General features: G+C 52.2%; 2 protein-coding genes across 4 annotated transcripts in view; one reads left to right on the top strand and one right to left on the bottom strand.

The window, feature by feature from the left end:
- Positions 1-17,688, top strand: part of EPHX1 (epoxide hydrolase 1) — a 36,593-nt gene extending 18,905 nt beyond the window's left edge. For all 3 annotated transcript variants that reach the window (XM_056138219.1, XM_056138227.1, XM_056138212.1), the window contains exons 2-9: positions 310-497; positions 808-988; positions 10,616-10,843; positions 11,304-11,433; positions 11,812-12,020; positions 13,284-13,392; positions 16,170-16,295; positions 17,260-17,688. In XM_056138219.1, coding sequence (XP_055994194.1) covers positions 315-497; positions 808-988; positions 10,616-10,843; positions 11,304-11,433; positions 11,812-12,020; positions 13,284-13,392; positions 16,170-16,295; positions 17,260-17,461 — 1,368 coding nt within the window. In that variant the 5' untranslated portion in view covers positions 310-314 and the 3' untranslated portion in view covers positions 17,462-17,688. The remainder of the gene's footprint in view (positions 1-309; positions 498-807; positions 989-10,615; positions 10,844-11,303; positions 11,434-11,811; positions 12,021-13,283; positions 13,393-16,169; positions 16,296-17,259) is intronic.
- Positions 17,689-18,430: 742 nt separating this feature from the next.
- TMEM63A (transmembrane protein 63A) overlaps positions 18,431-21,394 on the bottom strand; it is a 34,683-nt gene continuing 31,719 nt past the window's right edge. Inside the window, exons 21-23 of the mRNA XM_056133179.1 lie at positions 21,259-21,374; positions 20,867-20,929; positions 18,431-18,877 (exon numbers count right to left, since the gene is read on the bottom strand). Coding sequence (XP_055989154.1) covers positions 18,710-18,877; positions 20,867-20,929; positions 21,259-21,374 — 347 coding nt within the window. The 3' untranslated portion in view covers positions 18,431-18,709. The remainder of the gene's footprint in view (positions 18,878-20,866; positions 20,930-21,258; positions 21,375-21,394) is intronic.

Here is a 21,394-nt window from a genome sequence, read left to right as displayed (position 1 = left end):
TCTCTCCTGAGCCCACAGCTCAGAGAAGTCCCTTGTCACCCCTTAGGGGAGAGAGTCGGGGGTGGGGGGGGGTTGGAGAAAAGCTTCTGAAGCCCCTGGAACAGAAGCCCCTCAGGGAAACCAGGGGCTCAGAACTGCAGCCCCAACACCCAGGGCTGGGCAGAAGTCAACGTGGTTCCCCTTTCCCAGTGTTGGGAAGGAATCTCGTAGCTCACTGATACAGATGTTTGTCTCCTATAGTTTTTCGTACTAGGTGTTTTCAGGGGTCTTGCAGAGTGACCCCTGACTCATGGTGTCTCCCCTTCCCAGGAACCATGTTGCTGGAAATACTCCTCACCTTTGTGCTGGGCTATGCCATCTACTGGTTCCTCTGCGGGGATAAAGAGGAGTCTTTGCCGATGGAGGATGGGTGGTGGGGGCCTGGGGTGAGGCCCACAGCTGGTGAGGACGAGAGCATCCGGCCCTTCAAGGTGGAAACGTCGGAGGAGGAGATCAAGGTGAGGCACCCCTTCCCAAGCAGGGCAGGGCAGGACCCCTATCCCAGATTTGGGGGGACTGGGGACAGGAACGGAACGGGGGCAGAAATAAGGAACATTCCCTAGCTCCCCGCCCTACCCCTTCTACCTTCGTTTCTCGTCCAGGTCCCCTTGTTATCCCTACTCAAGGCCCTCCTCACTGTCCAGTGAGAGACAGGGTGCCAGGTAGGGCCTCCTCTGGCCTCAGAGGTCAAGGTCACAGAAAACAGCTGCTCAATTCTGGAAACATTCTCCTGAGCAATTCCCCATGGCCTCTCTCGTTGGGCCCCAGGATTTACACAGGAGGCTGGAGAACGTCCGCTTAACGGCCCCTCTGGAGGACAGTCGCTTCCACTACGGCTTCAACATCAATTATCTGAAGAAAGTCATCACCTACTGGAAGAATGAGTTTGACTGGAGGAAGCAGGTGGAGATTCTCAACAAATACCCGCACTTCAAGACCAAGATTGAAGGTAGGTTTCCCTCTTCTCCAGTGGGACACACACACACACACACACACACACACACACACACACACACACACATGCGCCCCAGAATGACATGACAAAACCTGGGGATATGCAGGATCTGATTGTTAGTCATTACAGTGTCCTTGTAGGTTTAACCTCAAGGGTCTGCAAATATAATTCCAGAGCCAGAGAGATTGTACCACTTAGTTCGCATGTAGCCAACTCTGATTCGAATCCCTGGCACCATATAGGGTCCTCCAAGCGCTGCCTGGAGTGATCCCTAAGCACAGGGCCAGGAGAAAGCCCTGAGCACCTCTGGGTGTGGCATCATTTTATTATCACCATTATCATGGATCTAAGCCCCAAGTCCCAAAAGATCCAGCTGCCTTTAGAGATAGGAAAATATCAACATCCAGGTTTTTAAAACTAAAGGAAGGTAGTATCCAGTCAATGGAACAGTCTTCATGGGATCAGCGAGATAGCTCAAAGGGGGGCACTACTAGGTGTGGCCCTGGTGACTCAATTCTACCGTTGCTGCCCAGGAATTGAACAGCCACCAGGCCACATGTCACAGGGAGTCCAGCATCCTGTTTTAGCACTGGCCAAGATGTTCTTTGTTTTTCAAGTTAAGTCACCATCCATTGTATAGTCTAGTACATTCTGTTGACCTCATGGAGTTCCCAAACTTATTTGGCCTACGGCCCCCTTTTCTGAGGGGGGGGGGGGCGGAAATCACTGCTGGAAATCTACCTTCTTTAAACCCACAAACAGAAAGTGCCCCTGAATGGCGCTCGAGGCTGCTATTGTTCCACCCCCACCCATCCCATGGATGGTATCATCCACTTTGGAACTGGCCATGACCCCTCCATCGCTTCTGCCCTTTGGCTGTTGTGAGCAATACTGCAGGGAAGATGTGTGCATGAGAGCTGCTTGGCTCTGCTCTCAGCTCTCTGCACATCCACCGAGAAGAAGAATTGCTGGGTCGAATAATCCTCTGTTGACATGCTTGAGGAAACACTACTGTTTCCCAAGTAGCTGTGTTGTTTTACATTCCATTCCGCAGTGTGCAAGAGTTCCTGTTTCTCCACATCTATGCCAGGACTCATTACTTTGTGGTGCTGGTTTTATAGTAACCAGCATAATGGGGTAGAAAGGAGTAGCTCGTTCTGGTTGTTTTGTTTAGGGTTTTTTGTTTTGTTTTGTTTTGGGGCCACACCCAATGATGCTCAGAAGTTACACCTGGCTCTGCACTCAGGAATCACTCTTGCAGTGCTTGGGGTGGACCATAGGAGATGTGGGGATCAAACCCAGGTCAGCCATGTGCAAGGCAAATGCCTACCTGCTGTACTATCACTTCAGCCCTCATTGTGGTTTTGATCTGTATTTCTCTTAATTAATGATGTTGAACATCTCTTCGTGCGTTTATTGCCACTTGTGTCTCTTATTTGGAGAAATGTCTTTTCAGGTGGTTTATTTTTATTTTATTTTTTGATGGAATTGTTTCTGTTTTCAGGGTGGTGTTTGGGGCCTACCTTGGCTCTGTGCCTAGGGGCCACTCCTGGTGCTATTCAGGAGACTTGTGTTTACCGGGGATTGAGCCGGGGTTAGCTGCGTGCAAGTCCCCCCCTGTACTATCTTTCTGACGCTGGTTTTATTTTGTATTTTTAATGTCCAATTATATACATTTGCTATATATTCATATATTTATCCCTTATGGAATATGTAATTTGCAAATATTTTATATTGTCATACTATTAATTTTTTATGTTGAGAAAATGATGCATGCTTAGAATTTTAAGTATTTGTAACATTGGACAGAATTTGGCCCTTTCGAGTAACAGATAAGACTTTTTGAGTTCTAATTTAAAACAAGTAATAGATTTAGGCCTGTAAATTGGCAGGGGTGGGGGAGTTGGGGGCCACACCTGGCAATGCTCAGGGCTTATTCCTGGCTCTGCACTCAGGAATCACACCTGGAGGTGCTTGGGGAACCATATGAAATGCCCGGGATCCAACTTAGGTTGACTGCATGTAAGGCAAGCCCCCTACCTGCTGTACTATCACTCCAGCCACCAGGCCTGTGATTTTATATGGGAATCTTTTTGAGCTTATATGCAGTGCTGAAAGATTATCATAGTCATAAATTTTATTCACTGAAATTCTTTTTTCGTTATTTTTTGGGTCATACATGGCGATGCTCAGGGTTTAATCCTGACTCTACACTCAGGAATCATTCCTGGTGGTACTTGGGGGACTGAATGGGATATAGGGGATCCAACCTGCGTTTGGTGCATGCAAGGCAAGCATTCTACACCCTGAACTATTTCTAAGCCCAAAATGTATTTTTATAACTATTTTTTGTGTGTGAAGTAAAAACATGTTTTATTAGACATGTTGAGGAAAGAGAGGAAGAGAGAGCGTGATGTGCTCAAGAGAGAACACTGGCTTCTCCAGCATGGAGAGGGAGCACCCCAGTTACATGTACCAGCATCAGGAAAGTGCACATCTCAAGGAGAGATGCGGGTAGTATATACTTGGACACCATGCCTAACATTTATTAAAATCCTTAAAGGACTGAGTTCACGCTTCACATGTGGGAGGCCTTGGTTCAGTCTATGGCACCACATGTCTCTCAGGCGCCCTTGGGAGTCACCCCTGAGCACCGAGCCACTGAGCACCTTTGTGTTTTCCCAAAATAATCAAACAGAAAATTCTAAGAATTCCTAAAATGTGTGGAGACATATAAGTCAGGTCAACTGGAGTTCTTTAAAAAGTTTCTGTAATTACGGGATGGAGAGATAGTACAGGAGGTAGGGTGCTTGTCTTGCAAATAGCCGACCCAGATTCAGCCCTCAGTATCTCATATGGTCCACTGAGGACTACCAGGAGTGATTCCTGAGTGCAGTCAGGAGTAACCCCTGAGCATCACTTGATTTAGGCCAAACATAAATGAAACATGAAAGGCCAAACATGAAAATAAATTTTAAAAAAATTAAAAAATTTTGAAATTATAAAATGTTTAAAGGATTGTCCTTGAGCAAGTTTAGAAATCTAACCACCCATTAATCAAAGATCCCTGGAGAATGACTGTCAGCATGCATTAGATGAGTCAACAGGACTTGTAAACTGAGGGCTGGAGCAATAATACAGCAGGTACAACACTTGCCTTGCATGCAGCCGACCCAGGTTTAATCCCCAGCAACCCATATGGTTCCCCAGGCGCAGCCAGCAGTGATACCTGAGTGCAAAGCCAGGAGTAACCTCTGAGTATAGCAGGTGTGACTCCTCCGCAAAAGAAATTTTTTTTGGTAAACTGAACTCAAATGCCCAGTGAAGAGCTAGATTTTTTTTTTTTAAATGTAGGAGTACTGCTATTTATTCAGCCACTGATTAGGCTGATTGAATTGGGCATGAACTCCACCTTACTTTTTTTTTTCATTTTTTATAATTTTATGTATTGAATCACTGTGAGAGCAGTTACAAAGCTTTTGGGTTTAAGTCTTGGTCATACAGTGAAACACCCGTACTTTCACCAGTGCCCATTCTCCACCACCAAAAACCCCAGTATACTCCCATCCCACACCCTCCCCCTACCTGTGGGGCAGTTGATTTCCACATTACTCTCTCTCTACTTTGATTACATTCAGTATTTTGACACCTGACCCACCATTATTATTTGGGATTTTACCCCAACACTCAGATGTGCCCAAAAGCCATTAGTAGACAATTTGTTTTCTATTGCTGGTTATGAATAACATATGATGTTGCATGGCTGCAGTAGCATCTGCACGATTTTGAAATTCCAAAATTTTAACAATTAAATCAGGAGGGATTTCTGCCAAAACCTACTGGGTTCCAAGATTTGCTCCTGAGTCTCTGGGATCATGGCCGTTTAGCAGCTTGATCAGGAGCCAGAGAGGCCGTTTGTGGGCGGCAACTCAGGGTCTTGTTGGAACAAGGCGGAAAGGGCTGGCTCCACCCCCATCCTGTGAGGGCCCAAACCTGACTGTCAGTGGCCTCTGGAGGATGGCGGCCACCGAGCCACCAGGGGGAACAGGCCAAGGCACGAAACCTATTCCCACCTTGGGTGGCCCAGTGCCAGTAACCTACTGCAGGGACCAGACACATTTCTGCCAAAAGCTGTTGTGTTTCAAGAATTGTTTCTGAGTCTCTGGGATCATGGCCATCAAGCAGTTCAATCAGGAACCAGAGAGGCCATGCCTCCAATTATATAGCTGAGCTGGAGGTGGTTTGTGGGTGTGTCTCCCACATACCTAACTTTTGGCCGTTTACTTTCTTGGTAAACTTTGCTTCAAGTTTTTGGGGTCTGGCCAAAGGCACAGCGGCAATTTTGGGGAACCTGGAAGTCTGAAGGCGCCATCAGGCTGCTGATGCACTCGCCTCACAGGTACAGATTGACCTGCTGGCGGCACCATACCCATGGAGCTAGATTTTTTTTTAAATTAAGTATCATAATTTTGAAAGCCAAAGCAATTTGTAATATTCTCTTTTGAACATAAAAGTTACACCAGAATACTCCATGGTCAGTATAGATGCCGCACTTTGTTTGGGAGCCAACCTGGTGATGCTCAAGGCTTACTCCTGGCTCTGCATCCAGGAATCATTCCTGGTGAGCTTGAAGGACCTTGAGGGATTCCGGGGGTCAAGCCCAGGTTGGCCGTGTACAAGGCAAGCGCCCTACTTGTTGTGCCTTGTACCTACCTACCCTCAATTCAGATTTTCCTTCCACTTGCTCAGTTAGCCGTCTATTAGTTTTCTGCCCTGAGTTGTTCTGCTTTCAATGGCCTCTGGAGGATGGCAGCCACCGCCAACTCTAATTGTCCAAGGTTTCTACCTGCATTCCTGGTACCAGATTACACCTTCTTCCTTGAATGGACACCAGCTCATATGCTGCCCCTGCTGTCCAGGGTCCATCTGGCAGGGGTACCCCAACCCCAGCATTATACTGCTGACACAGTCAAAGAGAACAGAATCCCTGCCTTGAGAGCTCACAGGCCACTTGGCACTGAGGAGCATATGTTAAGAGGTATGAGGAAGGAGACTATAGGAGCATTGGAGGAGGTCCGTCTACCTCCCCCCCCCCCCATGAGTGTGAGGGAAGGCTTCCTGGAGGAAGTGACAATCTAAACTGGGACTGAAAGGATGAATAGGAGTTTTTCGGGTGAGTGGGGAAGGTGATTCAGAAGGGAGAAGCCACTTGTTCAAACCCAGAGGCACTAAAGGGCTTTTCCCTCCCAGAAGCTGTATATTTTGGCAAAGCTTTTCCCCAGCGGCCATCCCAGGATTCTTGGGGACATTGCAGGATTCCTTTGCAGCACAAAACTCTCCCAGGGTGCGAGTGATCCCTGTGTCCAGCATAGAGTCCACCCTGGACAGCATCCTGCTGTGACCAAGTCCATGAGTACCTCACACTCTGTCCAAGTTCCTGGGTCAAGCAAACCCTTCTTGGTCGCAGGCCTCCCAACCTTCCTGCATCTCTTCCTGAACCCCCCAACCTGACCTTGGCCCATCGCGCCTCCCTCTGAACACTGTCTTCTTGGTCCCGCTCTGGCCCCTGTGTCTGCTGAAGCCTCAGGAGTCAGTTTCTGTCTCCTGACTGTCCCTATCACTTCCCTGTTCTGTGAGGAGCATCTGGCTCTCACCTCATTCTGGGCCTCCTCAGGAACTGAGTCTGTCAGTGAGTTGCAATCTTTGGGGCCCCAGAAACCTCGACCTAGGAGTTGGGTAATGGCCCATGACGATAGGGAGGAGGGGGTTCCCCATGCACGGGAGAGTGGAGACTCCTCTCCCTGCACTGCCACCTGTCCTCTTTCCTTCATCTCTGGCCACTGTCCAGCTGGGGCACCTTCTGTTCCACCAGGCCCAGTGCCACCTTTAGTGCCCAGTTTGGCCCCTCAGTTCTGCCCAGACATTGTGGATTGTGGGTTGGGGGAGGGAGGGCAGGAAGCATTTTTATTCCTTAATGCAAAGGGGGGGGGTGTCCAGTGGGCATATTGTGAAGTTTGGGCTCATAACACTGCTTTTTTTTTTTGAAAAATTTAAATGTTAAAAATTTCAAAAGTTCAAAAGATTTCTCAGTGGAAAGGCTCACACAACCTCACTCCAGTTCCGTCCCCAGGAGAGCCAGCATGTAAGCTGGGGAGAAGTGAGGTTTGGGCTAATTTTAAGCTTCAATGATAATGTGATAGAATTTGAATGAGAAAGAATCGCACATCGTGCCAGTGCATTCCAAGGGAGATGAGATTACCTACTGGAATAAACGTCGGAATGGGAGTAAATTTAGCAATAGTGAAGGACACCCAGGATGTATTGTTATTGTGCGGGGAGGAACTGAGGTTCCAAAATAGAATGCATGCTGGCTTCTATTTTTGCTTAAAAAAAAACTTGTTCTCCGAGTATTTCTTGAAAGCCTGAACTGTCTCAAGCCCCCAGGATCCTAAGGGGACGTGACATATCATTGTGCCACAGCTTTCTGAGTGGGATCTTGGGGCAGAAACTGACACTCGGGAGCCATGCAAGCATCTGAAGAGATTCCAGTCTCTGTGTGTATGGTTGGTACCGCTCACGGTGCAGACTCGTGGGAGAACCCTGAGATGGGGATGCAGAGTGGAACTAGCTGGTTACAGACAGCCAGATACCACCCGAGCCCCTTTTCCTTCCACCAGTGAATGTGTCGGAATCATTTGGGTCCCAGATCAACAACAGACCAGCACATTAGCTAAGCCTGGGGTTTCTAATTGCCCATCTGTGGACCAGACTGTCTGCAGTTCCAAAAGTGTGGAAAATGCCCAGCTCAGGCATGCTGGCAAAAGTGACCTCCCGGTGGGGTTCAGTGGCCTTGACTGCACTAGCTGGGGAGGCTCACACGCCTTCAGCCTCCTGTCCCAAAAGATATAGCTTGTAGAAGGACTCTGGAGGGGCCAAGGATCTGTCCCTTTGCCCTTGATAGGTTGTTTTCCATGTGCCCAGCTATCTATTTTGGACATTCAGTTTTTGCTTTAAAAAGTTAGACATTCAGGGGGGCTGGAAAGATAGCACAGCGGGTAGGGTGTTTGCCTCGCACACGGCCTACCCAGGTTTGATTCCCAGCATCCCATATGGTTCCCTGAGCACCTCAGGAGTAACTCCTGAGTGCAGAACCAGGAGTAACCCCTGTGCATCTCCAGGTGTGACCCAAAAAAGCAAAAAAAAAAAAAGTTAGACATTCAGTATTTTAGGGAAAAAACAGTATAAGAAACTCAAAGAGTAAAGATTGGGGATCTTGGGACTGGAACGATAGTACAGCGGGTAGGGCGTTGCCTTGCACGCAGCTAACCCGAGTTCAATTTCCAGCATCCCATATGGTCCCCTGAGCACCACCAGGGATAATTCCTGAATGCAGAGCCAGGAGTAACCCCTGTGCATTGCCGGGTGTGACCCAAAAAACAAACAAAAAAAAAGATTGGGGATCTTGTTTAGGAAACCCCTCCCATACGCTAGAGTCTTCCTCCTCACTTCCCCTTCGTTCTATCCTTTGAATAAAATCTCTTCTGAAATTAACCATTTAAAAAAATAAAGAAAGAGAAAATTCACTTAGGAGCTGGAGGGAGAGTACAAGGGTTAAGGCACTTGCCTTACTCGCAGTTAACTGACCCAGATTCCATTCCTGGCCCTATGTATGGGTCCCTGAGCACTGCTGGGTGTAGCCATGAAACAGATGAAAAAGGGAAAAATTTACTTGAATTCTGCTCAGAGAGAATGACGTTTTGTAGTTTATTCTTTTGTTTGTTTGTTTGGGGGCCATACCCAGTGGTGCTCAGGGCTAACTCTGGCTCTGTGATAGGGATCACTCCTGGCAGGCTCAGGGGAACCATAAGGAGTGTTGGGATTGAATCTGGTTGGTTGCATGTAAGGCAAGCACCCTACCCACTGTACGATCACTTTCACCCCTAATTTATTCTTTTAGATTTAAAACGCACACACACAGTATAAATAGGGTAGTGCTTCACTTAGTGATGGGGATACATCTTAGGGGACACCACCATTGTGTGGCCTTCAGAGAGCATACTTACACAGATCTTGAAGGGTCAGTCTGTCAGCCTGGACTCTATAGGCCCCGCTAGCTGAAGGTCATCAGTGACCTAAAAATGTCATAAGAGATGGATTACTGTGTTTGCACAACAGGATCCTACAATGGATCTTTACCCCTTAGCAAGGTATACTGAGCTGTTTTCTCTGTTAAATATATGTGTGTGTGTGTGTGTATGTGTATATACATATACACACGTATATAAATATATAAACACTGTATACACACATACACACACACACACATATCTTGGGCTGCAGGGATAACTCAAAAGGCTGACACTAAACTATCCCCTGAGTACTGCTGGGAACAACCCAGGAGCACCAAGTCAGAAGTCACCCTTGAGCACTGCCAAAAATGCCCCCCTCCCTGCAATTTTTTAAAAAATCAATAAACCAGATCCAGAGAGATATTTCAGTGGGTAAAACATTTTCATTGCACGTGACAGACCTGGGCTTGATCCTCAGCACCCCATGTGGCCTCCTGAGCACTGCCAGGAGTGATTCCTAAGCCCAGGAACAGGAGTAAGTTCTGAGCACTGCCAGGTGTGGGTCACATATCAATAAGTCAATGAACAAGTACATATCTATATTGTGCTTTTATTATATTTCCTGTAAGAGCCCCCCCAACCCTGGGTAGTACTTGGGGCACTGGGGTACCCCCAGCACTGTGGGCCTGGTAGCCGGTTTGGAGATAGCAGTACTCAGGGCTGTGTGGTAGCAGAATAACACTCAGGACCTGCCATGTACTGGACAAGTGCCCTACCACTTGAGTTGTCACCCCATTTCCTACCTTGTCTTGTCTTTCTTTTTATTTTTAATTTGGGGGATTTTCCTGGCGATGCTGTGTTGCTTATGGCTCTGAGCTCAGAGCTTACTCCAGGCACTGCTCAGAAGACCATCTGTGGTGCCAGATAGTCACACCAGGCTCCTCCTCGTGCAAGACAAGCACCTTACCCCCCAAACTCTCTCTCCAGCTCCCTCTGCTGTCCTTTCAAAGGCCCATCTCTGTTGGATCCCAGGAAAATATGAAACCCTTTTTCATTCATTGTTGCTGCCCAGAGTGGGCTTCCCCACCTCCTGCAGATTTGAACTCCTTATCTGTGCACTTCTGTTTTTATTTTTGTTTTGTTTTGTTTTGCTTTTTGGGTCACATCCGATGATGCATTTGGGTGACACCCGGCGATGCACAGAGGTTACTCCTGGCTCTGCACTCAGGAATTACCCCTGGCAGTGCTCAGGGAACCATATGGGATGCTGGGAATTGAACCTGGGTCGGCCACATGCAAGGCAAACACGCTACCTGCTGTGCTATCACTCCAGCTCCCATTTGTGCACTTCTGGAGCCCTACCATGAGCCAGGAAGTGCAAGGTGCAGACCTGCCCTGGGCTCCCAGGGCTCTGGTTCTGGTGCACAGCCAGCCTGTCTGCAGGCTCTGTGATCTGGGCTGTGGGCAGACGGGGCAGGGGGCACTGGGCCCAACCCTGGGACTACAGCCTCCCCCAACACTGTCTCTTCTCTGGTCCCCCCGCTACCCGCAGGACTGGACATCCACTTCATCCACGTGAAGCCCCCCAAACCCCCATCGGGCTGCACCCCAAAGGTCTTGCTGATGGTACACGGCTGGCCTGGTTCCTTTTACGAGTTCTATAAGATCATCCCTTTCCTGACGGACCCCAAGAGCCACGGCATGAGTGATGACCTGGTGTTTGAGGTCATCTGCCCGTCCATCCCCGGCTACTGCTTCTCCGAGGCATCCTCCAAGAAGGGTATGGGGATCCCCACAAGGGAAGGTTGTGGGGGGCTGTGTTTGTCCGAGGTTGAAGCAGGGAGTCCCTGACGCAGCCTCTCCCAGAGCCTGGGGGAAGGGGAGGAGGAGCTGGGTTTGGGGCTCTCAGTTCTGTGCAGGGGCCGGGTATCTGCTCAGTTTGACACACATGGGGGCAAGAGTCAGTTGCTCAGGCTGCTGAGAAAACAGGACCTCAGGACCTCAGGAGGTCTGAGGTCCACAGGACCCCTTCTTAGCACCCTTCTAACACCCTTCTGGCTTAGCTGATCTCTCCGGGTCCCTTTTCTTCTAAGATACACCCTGGGCTGGCCATGCTGGGGCTCCTGGATTCCTGCTCCCCTGAGTTTTTCCTACCTCAGCCCTGAGTTGGGGTGTTGAGGAGCTCCCTTGAGCCCCAACAGCCCCCTCGAGTTACCAGGTATCTCTCCCTTTCATCACAGGCATGAACTCCGTGGCCACTGCTAGGATCTTTTACAAACTGATGATGCGGCTGGGCTTCCAGGAATTCTATATCCAAGGCGGGGACTGGGGATCCCTAATCTGCACCAACATAGCCCAGTTGGTGCCCAGGTGAGGGCTTCTGCAGAGGTCTGACTCGGGCCTGTGTGTGGACGGGTCTGCACCAAGGGAGCAATGCCTGGCCAGGCCTTGGCCAAGCCCCAGGCACTTTGACGTTTGTCCTCCTGCTATTCACGTCACATTCTGAGCTGGGAGCCCAGGTTGAGAGGGCAGGGCTGGGTGGAGGCAGGACAATCAGGGACTGGACTTCACTGATGGGACAGACATGACTGGAACTTTCTAGAAACATTGTTTGTTTTTACTTCCAGCCATCTCTACACCATGTGGCTACCCCAGAGGGGCAGATGATGAAGGGGGCTGGGACAGGGTTCCCCCTTCCTACCTCCTCACTTCACCAGCCCCTCCTCACCTGCCCTTCTCTGCCCACAGGCACGTGAGAGGCCTGCACTTGAACATGGCGTTCGTTTCCAAAAACATCCACTTCTTCACTCTTCCCTTGGCCTTACGTTTCCCGAAGTTTTTCGGCTACACTGAGAGAGACATGGAGCTGATGACCCCCTTCAAGGAGAAGGTTTTCTATAGCATCATGCGGGAGAGCGGCTACATGCACATCCAGTGCACCAAACCCGACACTGTGGGTAAGCACCAATGGGGGGGGGCCTCCCGGAGCCCCTAAATAGGGTCCGGGGGGGGGGGGTTAAGCTCTCGCAGGAGCCCGGAGCTCTACAGCCCTTTGAGCTATAGTTCTACGTGGCCATGAGGCACTTAGGGGCTCAGCATTCAACCTGACCTTCACCCCATGATTCTGCCATGCCAGAGCCAATGTCTTCCGGAGGATAAGTAGAGGGGTTGGGGAGGCTTTGCAGGGTGGGGCCTCTGGAATTGGTACAGTGGCAGGGGTGTCTGGGTAGTAGACACATACACAGACACACACACAGAGTATAGGAGACCCTAAACCCCATTTCTGTCATTTTACAAAATATTAAAATGTGGGGCTAAAGTGATAGTACAGTGGGTAGGGCGTGTGCCTTGTACATGGCTGACCCAGATTCAACCCCCAACATCCTATATGGCCCCTAAGCACTGCCATGAGTGATCCCTGAGCACAAAGCCAGAGTTAGCTCTGAGCACCCCCAGGTGCGGTCCCCCCAGACAAGATAAACAAAATCCTAGGTATGTATAAGTGAACACACATCGAAGATTCTGTTTCCTGTAGCAGAACCAGTAAAATGGTAAAATGTTTGGTAAATCAGTGCTGAGGCCTGCAGACAGCTTAGCAGGCTGGATTCCATGCTTTTGCATGCAGCAGGTTTGAGGTTCAATCCCAGGCACCGCACTACTAGAGATTGCCCCCCAGTCATGGTGCCAGGAGAATGCCCCCCACATATACCCCAGAATTGCCAGGTGTGGCCCAAAACAAAAAGCAGTGCCAAGGCAATGAGGATCCTTGAAAGAAAATAAGTCTTGGCACTGAGTAATAGCACAGGGTTGAGATACTTCCCTTCCTTCCAGGTAGCCCTAGTTCAAGCCCCTGAGCACTGCTAGGAGTAAGCCCTGACACCACAAGGTGTAGCCAAAGCACAAGAAAAAGTAGTGCCAGCCAGGGAGATAGGAGACTCCTTCAGAATCACAGTCTAAGGGCCCAAGAGGTAGTGCAGGAGGTGAGGCACTTGCTTTGCATGTAGCAGACCCAGGTTCAATCCCCAGTACCGTCTATGATCCCCCAAACATTACCAGGAATGACCCCCTGAGTGCAGAGCCAGGAGTTAACCCCGAGCACTGCCAGATGTGGCCCCTCAAAACCAAAAATAATAGCACACGTGAGACCAGCACCACCGTAGATCTGAGAGTCTGCTCCCTGACCTGGGCCTGAGCCACGTGCCTACCCCTCCCCTTGCCAGGTTGTGCTCTGAACGACTCTCCCGTGGGCCTGGCTGCCTATATCCTGGAGAAGTTCTCCACCTGGACCAATCCAGACTTCCAAGACCTGGAAGATGGAGGACTGGAAAGGTGAGTGTGTCTTCTCTGCTCCAGCCCCGGCCAACACCCACCCATACTGCTGCCTCATCCCCTCAACTATTGGGTGACCCCGAAAGTCTCACTCGGGGATACTGACCCCAGTTTCTGGATGAGTCCAAGCCTTGTGGGTCAAAAATTGGGCACAGGGTCTAGGGCCATAGTATAGCAGGTAAGATGCATGGCCAAACCTGGTTTGATCCCCAGCACCCCATATGGCCTCCTGAGCCATAAGGCCAGGGGTGATCCCTGAGCACAGAGCCAGGAGTAAGCCCTGAGCATAGCCAGTATAGCTCAAAAATAAAACCAAAAAAAAAAAACAAAACAAAAATATAAGGTGCAGGCCCTAGAGAGCTTGGATAGGGATTCAGGCACTTGCCCTGCACAGGGCTGGCCCCAGTTCAGTCCCCAGCACCCACCAAAGACTCTGAGCTCCACTGTGGGTAGCCCATCAGAATGGGGTGCAGTGTAGGTGGCAAACAGCCCACTCCTGGGGTCAGATGGTGCACAGGGCAGTAAGCACCCCTGGACTGCCAAACCTCTCCCGAACCCTGGCAGCATCATCAGCAGACTGCCCTTCGAGGCTGACCCGGACAGTGGCTGCAGAGAACCTGGGATAGGGCTTGGGGAGAGGAGGCACAGAGACTATGGCCTGCTCTGCATGACTCCAGACCCAGGCTTGGGCTTCAAGTTAAGGTCCGCCCTGTTGCCTCTTCTTCAGTTCTTTTTTTGCCTTTTGTCTTTTTTTCCTTTTTGGAGGAAAAAAAACACAGTAGTACCAAAAACCAAATTTTGTGGGTGTTTTGGAGAAAGAAACAGTAGTACTCAGGGTTTAATCTCAGCTTGCTCTCAGGAATCACTTCTGGCGAGGCTTGGGGGACTAGAATTGAAATTACGGGTTGGCTGTGCGCAAAACAAGCACCCTACCCTCTAGCCCTTCCGAGACACAGGCAGCAGGTACTGTGGGGGGAGGGGCTACACCTGTTGCAGGTGGGGCTTGGTCTAGGCCCCGCCCTGGTCCCAGTGCTGGAGCAGCTGGGACATATGAGAGGGACAAACACATCACGGTGGATGAGCTCTGAAATCACATGCAGAGGACCTTGGAAGTTCAGAGGAAGGAGAACTCACCTGTCTGAAGGGCAGGAAGGGGAAATAGCTAGAGGAATCTATTTGAGCCAGTTTTGAGGGACAAGTAAGTTTATCAGATGGAACAGAGTGGAGAGGGTCAGAGCAATAGTACAGCAGGGAGGGTGTTTGCCTGGCATGCAGCCGACCCCCATGTGATCCCCAGCACCCCATATGGTCCCCCAAGCAAGGTGAGGAGTGATCCCTGAGTGCAGAGCCAGGAGTAACTGCTGGAGAACATCGCCTGATGTGACCCAAAAACCAATAAATAAATAAAAGAGTGGAGAGCGAGGAATTTAGGCAAAACAAAAATCAAAGGCTAAAGTTGTTAAAAAAAAAAAAAGTGGTGTGCTCAGAAAGGGTGTCTGAGGCTAGAGGCCTCAGGATACCTGTTTCAGATATATTGGGGTCATGCTTGGAACGCAGTCCTACAGACAAGAGTGCTCCAGCCCTCCCCTGGGGTCTGTCCCCAGGACCGAGTGACACTGCACTGGGCACCCCTTGGTTCGGGGTCGGGCCCTGCACCTTGCACAGAGGTGAGGCTCCGCTACACCCTCCCCTTGGTCCCCTCCTCCCCCTCCCCGCCCAGCTACAGGGGCAGCAAGGCTTTGCTCAGGGACAGACGTGATCAGAGATCTAGAAAGATCTCTGACCCCAGAGGGTTATGCCCGTCTTCCGGCTGTGGTTGGAGCTGCAGGGAGAAGGCAGCCCCTGGCCAGCACACTGAAGGCAGCCACAGGGTTTAACTTGATTGAAACTGCTTGGTTCTCCTTGGCTCATTTTGTGCCATGTGCTGGGACGTGGCCAAGGTGCAGAGCACCTTGCAGGTATGAGGAAGCCCTGGGCTGGATTCCCGCCACCACCAAACAAACAAAAATAAATAACAAAAACCAAAGCTCTTCATTTCATATGAAAAATTGCATTTATTCATTTTTGCTTTGGGGCTGCATCAGGCAGTGCTCTGGGGACCTGGTGGTGGTGAGTCTTGACCCCAGGTCTCCCCACATTCAAAGTACATGCTCAACCCTTTGAGCCATCCCACCGGCCCCCAAATCCTATTTCCAAAGCTATTCAGTTTTTCTGCGTGCCTGTTCCAGGTTGCTGTTGCAAGCGGTCCAGGATTTGGGGCGGGAGGGATTGAGGGCTGAGAACAGGTTCCTGAACAAAAGAGGCTTGTGCTTAGGCACCTTCCAAGGCCATGAGGAAGGTCCAGTCAAAGTGCTTCAGTCCAGTTCCCCTCACCTGCCTTTGCCGTCTCCGTTGTACCTGGGGGCAGCATACGCTGCCCAGAATGGCATTGAGCACGCACAGAACTCTCCTGGCATGCAGCCACTGTGGGTCCTGGTGGCCCTGGGCTGAGCTGCCCGTGGCTGGGGGGGCAGGGGAGGTGTGGCACCTCCCACCCACACCTGGCAGCTAAGTGAGACCTGAGGGCCAGCTGGGCATGGTGGGACAGACACAGCTGGGAGGGACAGCTGCTGCTTGTTGTTGCTTTTCTTTGGGGGCCCCACCCTGTGGTGGTTCAGAGGTGGCTCCTGGGGGTACTCAGGGGACCACAGGGGACTGGGGAAGCACAGAGTGTGGTGGCCCCTGCCTCTCACCCCTGCACCGGTGCTGAGGGTGGTCCTTCGGTTCTGCTCTCCCAGGAAGTACACCCTGGATGATCTGCTGACCAACATCATGCTCTACTGGACCACAGCCTCCATCACTTCCTCCCAGCGCTACTACAAGGAGAACCTGGGCCAGGGCATCTTGACCCAAAAGCATGAGACGTAAGCCTGGCTAAGTGTGGTCTTTGAGGGGGGACCCTGGAGGCGGGGGCACTGATGCTGAACTGGGAGGGCCAAGACATGCAGGGTGTGTGGGACAAGACCGGGTTCAATGGAGGGGGCTGGGAGACATCCCAAAGGGCTGAGCTTTGGTTGCCAGCACTGCATGCTATGCCCTCAGTGCCCACCCAGCACCAAGTTCATCCAAGGGCCTACATGCCGCCCCCTGCCCCTGAGCAAGGGTGGGGCAGCCCAGTGGCTCCCTATTTCTGCTGGGAGCCAAACAGCGGACTCAGCTGGGCTGAGGATTCCCTGAGCACTGCATGGAAGCTCCCCCCAACCTGACCATAAAGAAGGTTAGAAGGTTGGGGTGTTTGGAGAAATCCTTATGCCTTTAGAATTAGCTCGTGGAGTAGCTAGAGTACAGCGGGGAGGGTTTTTGCCTTGCACCTGGCTGACCCAGGTTTGATCCCCAGCATCTATATGGTCCCCTGAGGCTGCTAGGAGTAAATACTGAGTAGAACCAGGAGTAACCCCTAAGTATCACTGGGCCTGCCAGGAGTAAATACTGAGTAGAGCCATGAGTAACCTCTAAATATCACTGGGTTAACCCCAAAATAAACAAAAGAGCTCATAGAGGGCACACAGCCAGGTCCCAGATATCCTCAGGGCCCTCCCCAAGGGTCAGGAGGCTGGACCCCCCCCCCACACACACACCCTTTCCCCATTTCCCCATGTCACAGAGGCCTCGGGGCAGCAGGGAAAGGGGGCAGGTGGACAGGTGCTGGCTGCCTCAGTGGTCCTTCCCGAGAAGAGGGCTGGTGGGGTCATTTTAAACCGTGGCTCTGTCCTTCAGGGCTCCAATGGGCGGGCAGCCTCCCCCAGCCCTGAATGCTGTGGGGGGTGGGCGGGGAGCAGGATGCCAGCCTCACCTCTCAGTGGGGTCTCTTCCCCGCCACCCCTGCAGGATGAAGGTCTTTGTGCCCACGGGCTTTGCGGCCTTCCCCTGCGAGCTATTGCATGTGCCCGAAAAGTGGGTGAGGGTCAAGTTCCCGAAACTCATCTCCTACTCCTACATGGCCCGCGGGGGCCACTTCGCTGCCTTCGAGGAGCCGGAGCTGCTGGCCAAGGACATCTGCAAGTTTGTGAAGCTGCGGGAGCGGCAGTGACCCGGCGGGCCCCGCTCCTGCTGACACCCACCCCGTGGGAAAGGGGCCGGCAGGGAGTTCTCCAGGGGAGGCAGCCTCCCCTTTCCAAGGAACAAGTTTGCTCCAACCCCTGCCTGTGCCGGCTCCCTGTGCTCACCCCCCAGCCCCCTGTGCACCCCCACACCGTAAGCACCCCCACACCGTAAGCAACACGGCTTTGATAATAAATGACTTTACTCTTAAGAACAGCAGGAGCCTGTGTGTGTCCTGCCCGGGGCTCACTCCAGGAGAGTCAAAGGTCTGCATCGGGGACAGGAGCTCAGTGACCCTCACGGGGGAAGGCAGGAGGGCCAGCAGGATGGAGTCCAGCCCTCCAGCAGCCTGGGGCAGCTCAGCACAGACCTGCAAGGCTGGGCCATGACTGGGGACAGGGGCCGTCGCCATACCCCCCATCCTCCCCCCACACACACACACTGGCACACCATGTCACTTGTGCCTGTAGGCCCACCGGGCTGATCTGAGAGACCCAAATTTGCAGGCCAGCCCTGCAACCCCGGGGAGAGCGGAGGGTCAGGACTGCCATCCTTCCTGCCAAGGTTACAGCCACGCACCCTGCCCGGAACCCTCCACTCCCTGCCCCGCCACACCATCTCCCCTGGCTCTGAGGCAAGTTACACAGGAAGAAGATGAGCAGATGGAGAAGGGCCAGACCTGGCATCCTCACTGGTGCAGGACCCCAGCAGACATGGCAGTGCCAGGTCCAGGCAGGCCGGTGGGGACCTGCACTCCCTGGAGGCAGCCAGCTGTGCTTCCGCAGAGAGAAGGCAGAAGTCACCCTGGGCCATGGCCCCCTGTTCCGGCCCATGACGGGCACTTTGGTTCCCAGCTGTGCACGTGCGTGCACGCACGTGTGTGTGTGTGTGTGTGTGTGTGTGTGTGTGTGTGTGTGTGGAGGGGGCTGGGTACCAAAGGAAGGGGGTTCCGTACACCCTCCTGTGACCTGAGAGCATCACTGTCACCAAGGGGGCCAGGATGGCCAGGCTTTATGATGATCATAGTGCCAGAATGGGTAAGAAGAGTCCATCCTGCACGTGCCATCCTGCTGCTGGGACCAGGACACACTGTGGGCCCCTGAGCCAAGCTGGAGTCATTCTACCTCCGTTTTTGTCCACCATTGCCTGTAGGTGGGGAGAAGTCAGTCCTGGACTTGGCTGGGTTGGTACCAAATATCTTCTCCATCTGCGTCTCCTGCCTCACAGTGCTCTGCCCTCAGACCTCTGGGTAGGCCTCGGCCCCACTGGGCTCTGGGCTCTGGGCCACACTGGGCCCCGGGAGGGTCCCGCTGATGTGGCGGACAGCGCCGTAGGTCTGCTGCTGCTGCGGGGACAGTGCTGTCCTCTCTGACGCTGAACTGTTCAGGATCCGAGGCACGTAGGGCTGCCAGCAAACAGGACATCTGTCAGTGCTGTGGTGGGCTGGGCACGAGCCTCCAGATCCCATAGTCCCCCACCCCCCATCCCCTCCTCCCACAGAACATACAGAAACGACACCTTTTAAAAATTAAGGACAGTGGGGCTGGAGAGATAGTACAGTGGGTAAGACTCTTTGTTTGTATATGCTGACCAAGGTTCAATCCCTAGCACCCTGATGATCCCCTTAGCCCCACCAGGAATAATTCCTGAGCAGAGAGCCAGGAGTAATCCCTGAGCATTGCTGGTGTGCCACCCTCCTCTCCCACCAAAAAAAAAAAAAAAATTAAGGAGGCTGGAGTGATAGTACAACCGGAAGGGCATTTGCCTTGCACACAGCCAACCCAGGTTTGATCTCCAGAATCCCATATGGCTCTCTGAGCACCGCCAGGAATAATTCCTGAGTGCAAAGCCAGAAGTAACCCCTGAGCATCACCAGGTGTGACCCAAAAAGCAAAAAAAATATAATAAGGAGAAGAATAGAGCAAGAAGACAGGGGTAAGGCGTTTGCCTGCCATGCAGCCAAAAAAAAAAAGTGGAGGGCACAAGCAGCATTTGGCAGCGTTATGTGGTGGACGGCGCCGTAGGTCTGCTTCTGCTGCGAGAACAGTGCTGTCCTCTCTGATGCTGAACTGCAGGCTCGGGGACAGCAGCTTGCCTGTCTCAGAGGGAAGCACACCTACCTGAGCACCCAACAGGCCTATCTCCTTGGCTTGGCTGAGCATGCTGGCCAGGGTTTCCGCAACATGAAGGAACCCGGGTAGGTATCTTAACCCCAAAGCTAAGAGCAGCTACAGCCCCCAGGCAGAATCTGGCACTGTTCCTCCCCGATCATACACGCGTGAAGACAAGGCATGTACATCACCTGCCAACCTACCAGGCATCATCACAGGGTACCAGGTTAAAGAATCAGAACCCTCTCCTGGGGGCTGGGACAGCCCAGGAGGGACATCTGGAGGTGCCTGACTCCGCCCCAACCCTGCAGGAGCCTGGCCTAGAGAGCCCCGCGCCCAGCCCACCCTGTCTATCTAGAGGCCAGAGGTCAGCTCCACCACAACATAGGGGTCCTGTCTCACAGCAGCATCATGGAAGCAGGCCAGAAGGAGAGACAAGACGCCCAGGACCTGCCACAAAGCAAGGGTCATATCTGTTGGTTGAATTTGGAGGGAACTGAGCTGGGACTGCTTTGTGTGACCAGCAGAGGGAGTCATGCAGACAGGTGCCCCTGATAAAACTTATCATCAAAAGCCCTATCATGAACAGTACTGGAAATTACGGTGCTTCAAAACCCAAACCAAAAACCAGGATAAGGGTCTGGAGACAACTCAAAAGACTCATGTCATGTTTTGCTTGCAGATCCCCAGCCCGACATGGTGTTGAGAGCACTGCCGGAAGTGAGCTCTGAGCACTAAGCCAGGAGTAGCCCTTGAGTCCCGCCAGGTCCATAAGCAAATCCAAATAACTACTCAGCCTCATGAAAAAATGGCAAGGGGAGCTGGAGTGATAGCACAGCAGCTAGGGCGTTTGCCTTGCATGCGGCCGACCCGGGTTTGATTCCCAGCATCCCATATGGTCCCCTGAGCACCGCCAGGAGTAATTCCTGAGTGCAGAGCCAGGAGTAACCCCTGTGCATCGCCAGGTATGACCCAAAAAGCAAAAAAAAAAAAAAAAAAAAAAAAAGACAAGGAATCACAGGCCTGAAAGGCAGGGCCTCACTGAAGCCTCTCCCATCACCAGGCACTGAGCAGAGGACAGCCAGCAGGACCCCGAGACCCCAAGGCTGGGCACACAGCAGTGGTCACACCAGCTCTCCTAGGTGGCCTCCATGTATGGGGGACACATCTCAAAGGACATTCAGAAACGTTACAGGGATCTCAGTCTAACAGGATGGCGGGAACACGTCTGCAGGGCCCGTGGGTTGGGGTGCTGGGCTTGGTGGGGAGGGACCATCACTCACTGTCAGTGGTGCAGGCACGGGCACCTCAGTCTCACTTCCTTTGTCGCTCGCCGTTTCCTCTGTCTGCAGAAAACAGCAACAACTTACAGTGATCCGCATAACGGATCTTCCTGACTCGCTCTCCAAGCAGGTTGTTAGCATGCAGGACCCTGGCAGGCGCAACGGTGGGCACCACGCACAGCTGTCCACCCCAACCCCTCAGAGCCTACCCCAACCCCTCAGAGGGACAGAGGTCAGAACAAGGCAAGGGGTGCACAGGGAAGCACCCTGGGCACCCTTCCTGCAGGGGGACATATCTGGAGGAGGCTGTACAGCCTTGTGAAGAGGTGGGGAAAATGTGGGCATGAGCCCTCCACCTCACACACTGGGGTCCGGGCAGGAGGCACCTTTACCTTGTAGTTCAGGGGGCTGAGGTGTTTGAAGCAGCCAAAGCAGGTGTAGCCCAGGCAGACCAGGATGGTGAGCAGCAGCACCAGGAAGGTGAAGAGCGTGAGTGGGGCCTTCAGACCTGGGGACAGAGGCATGTCA

This window comes from Sorex fumeus, unplaced genomic scaffold (assembly GCF_029834395.1).
Source record: "Sorex fumeus unplaced genomic scaffold, SorFum_2.1 ptg000007l, whole genome shotgun sequence".
Classification (NCBI taxonomy): Eukaryota; Metazoa; Chordata; class Mammalia; order Eulipotyphla; family Soricidae; genus Sorex; species Sorex fumeus.
The sequence above is the reverse complement of the archived record's forward strand: the minus strand, read 5'-3'. Positions and strand labels throughout refer to the sequence as shown.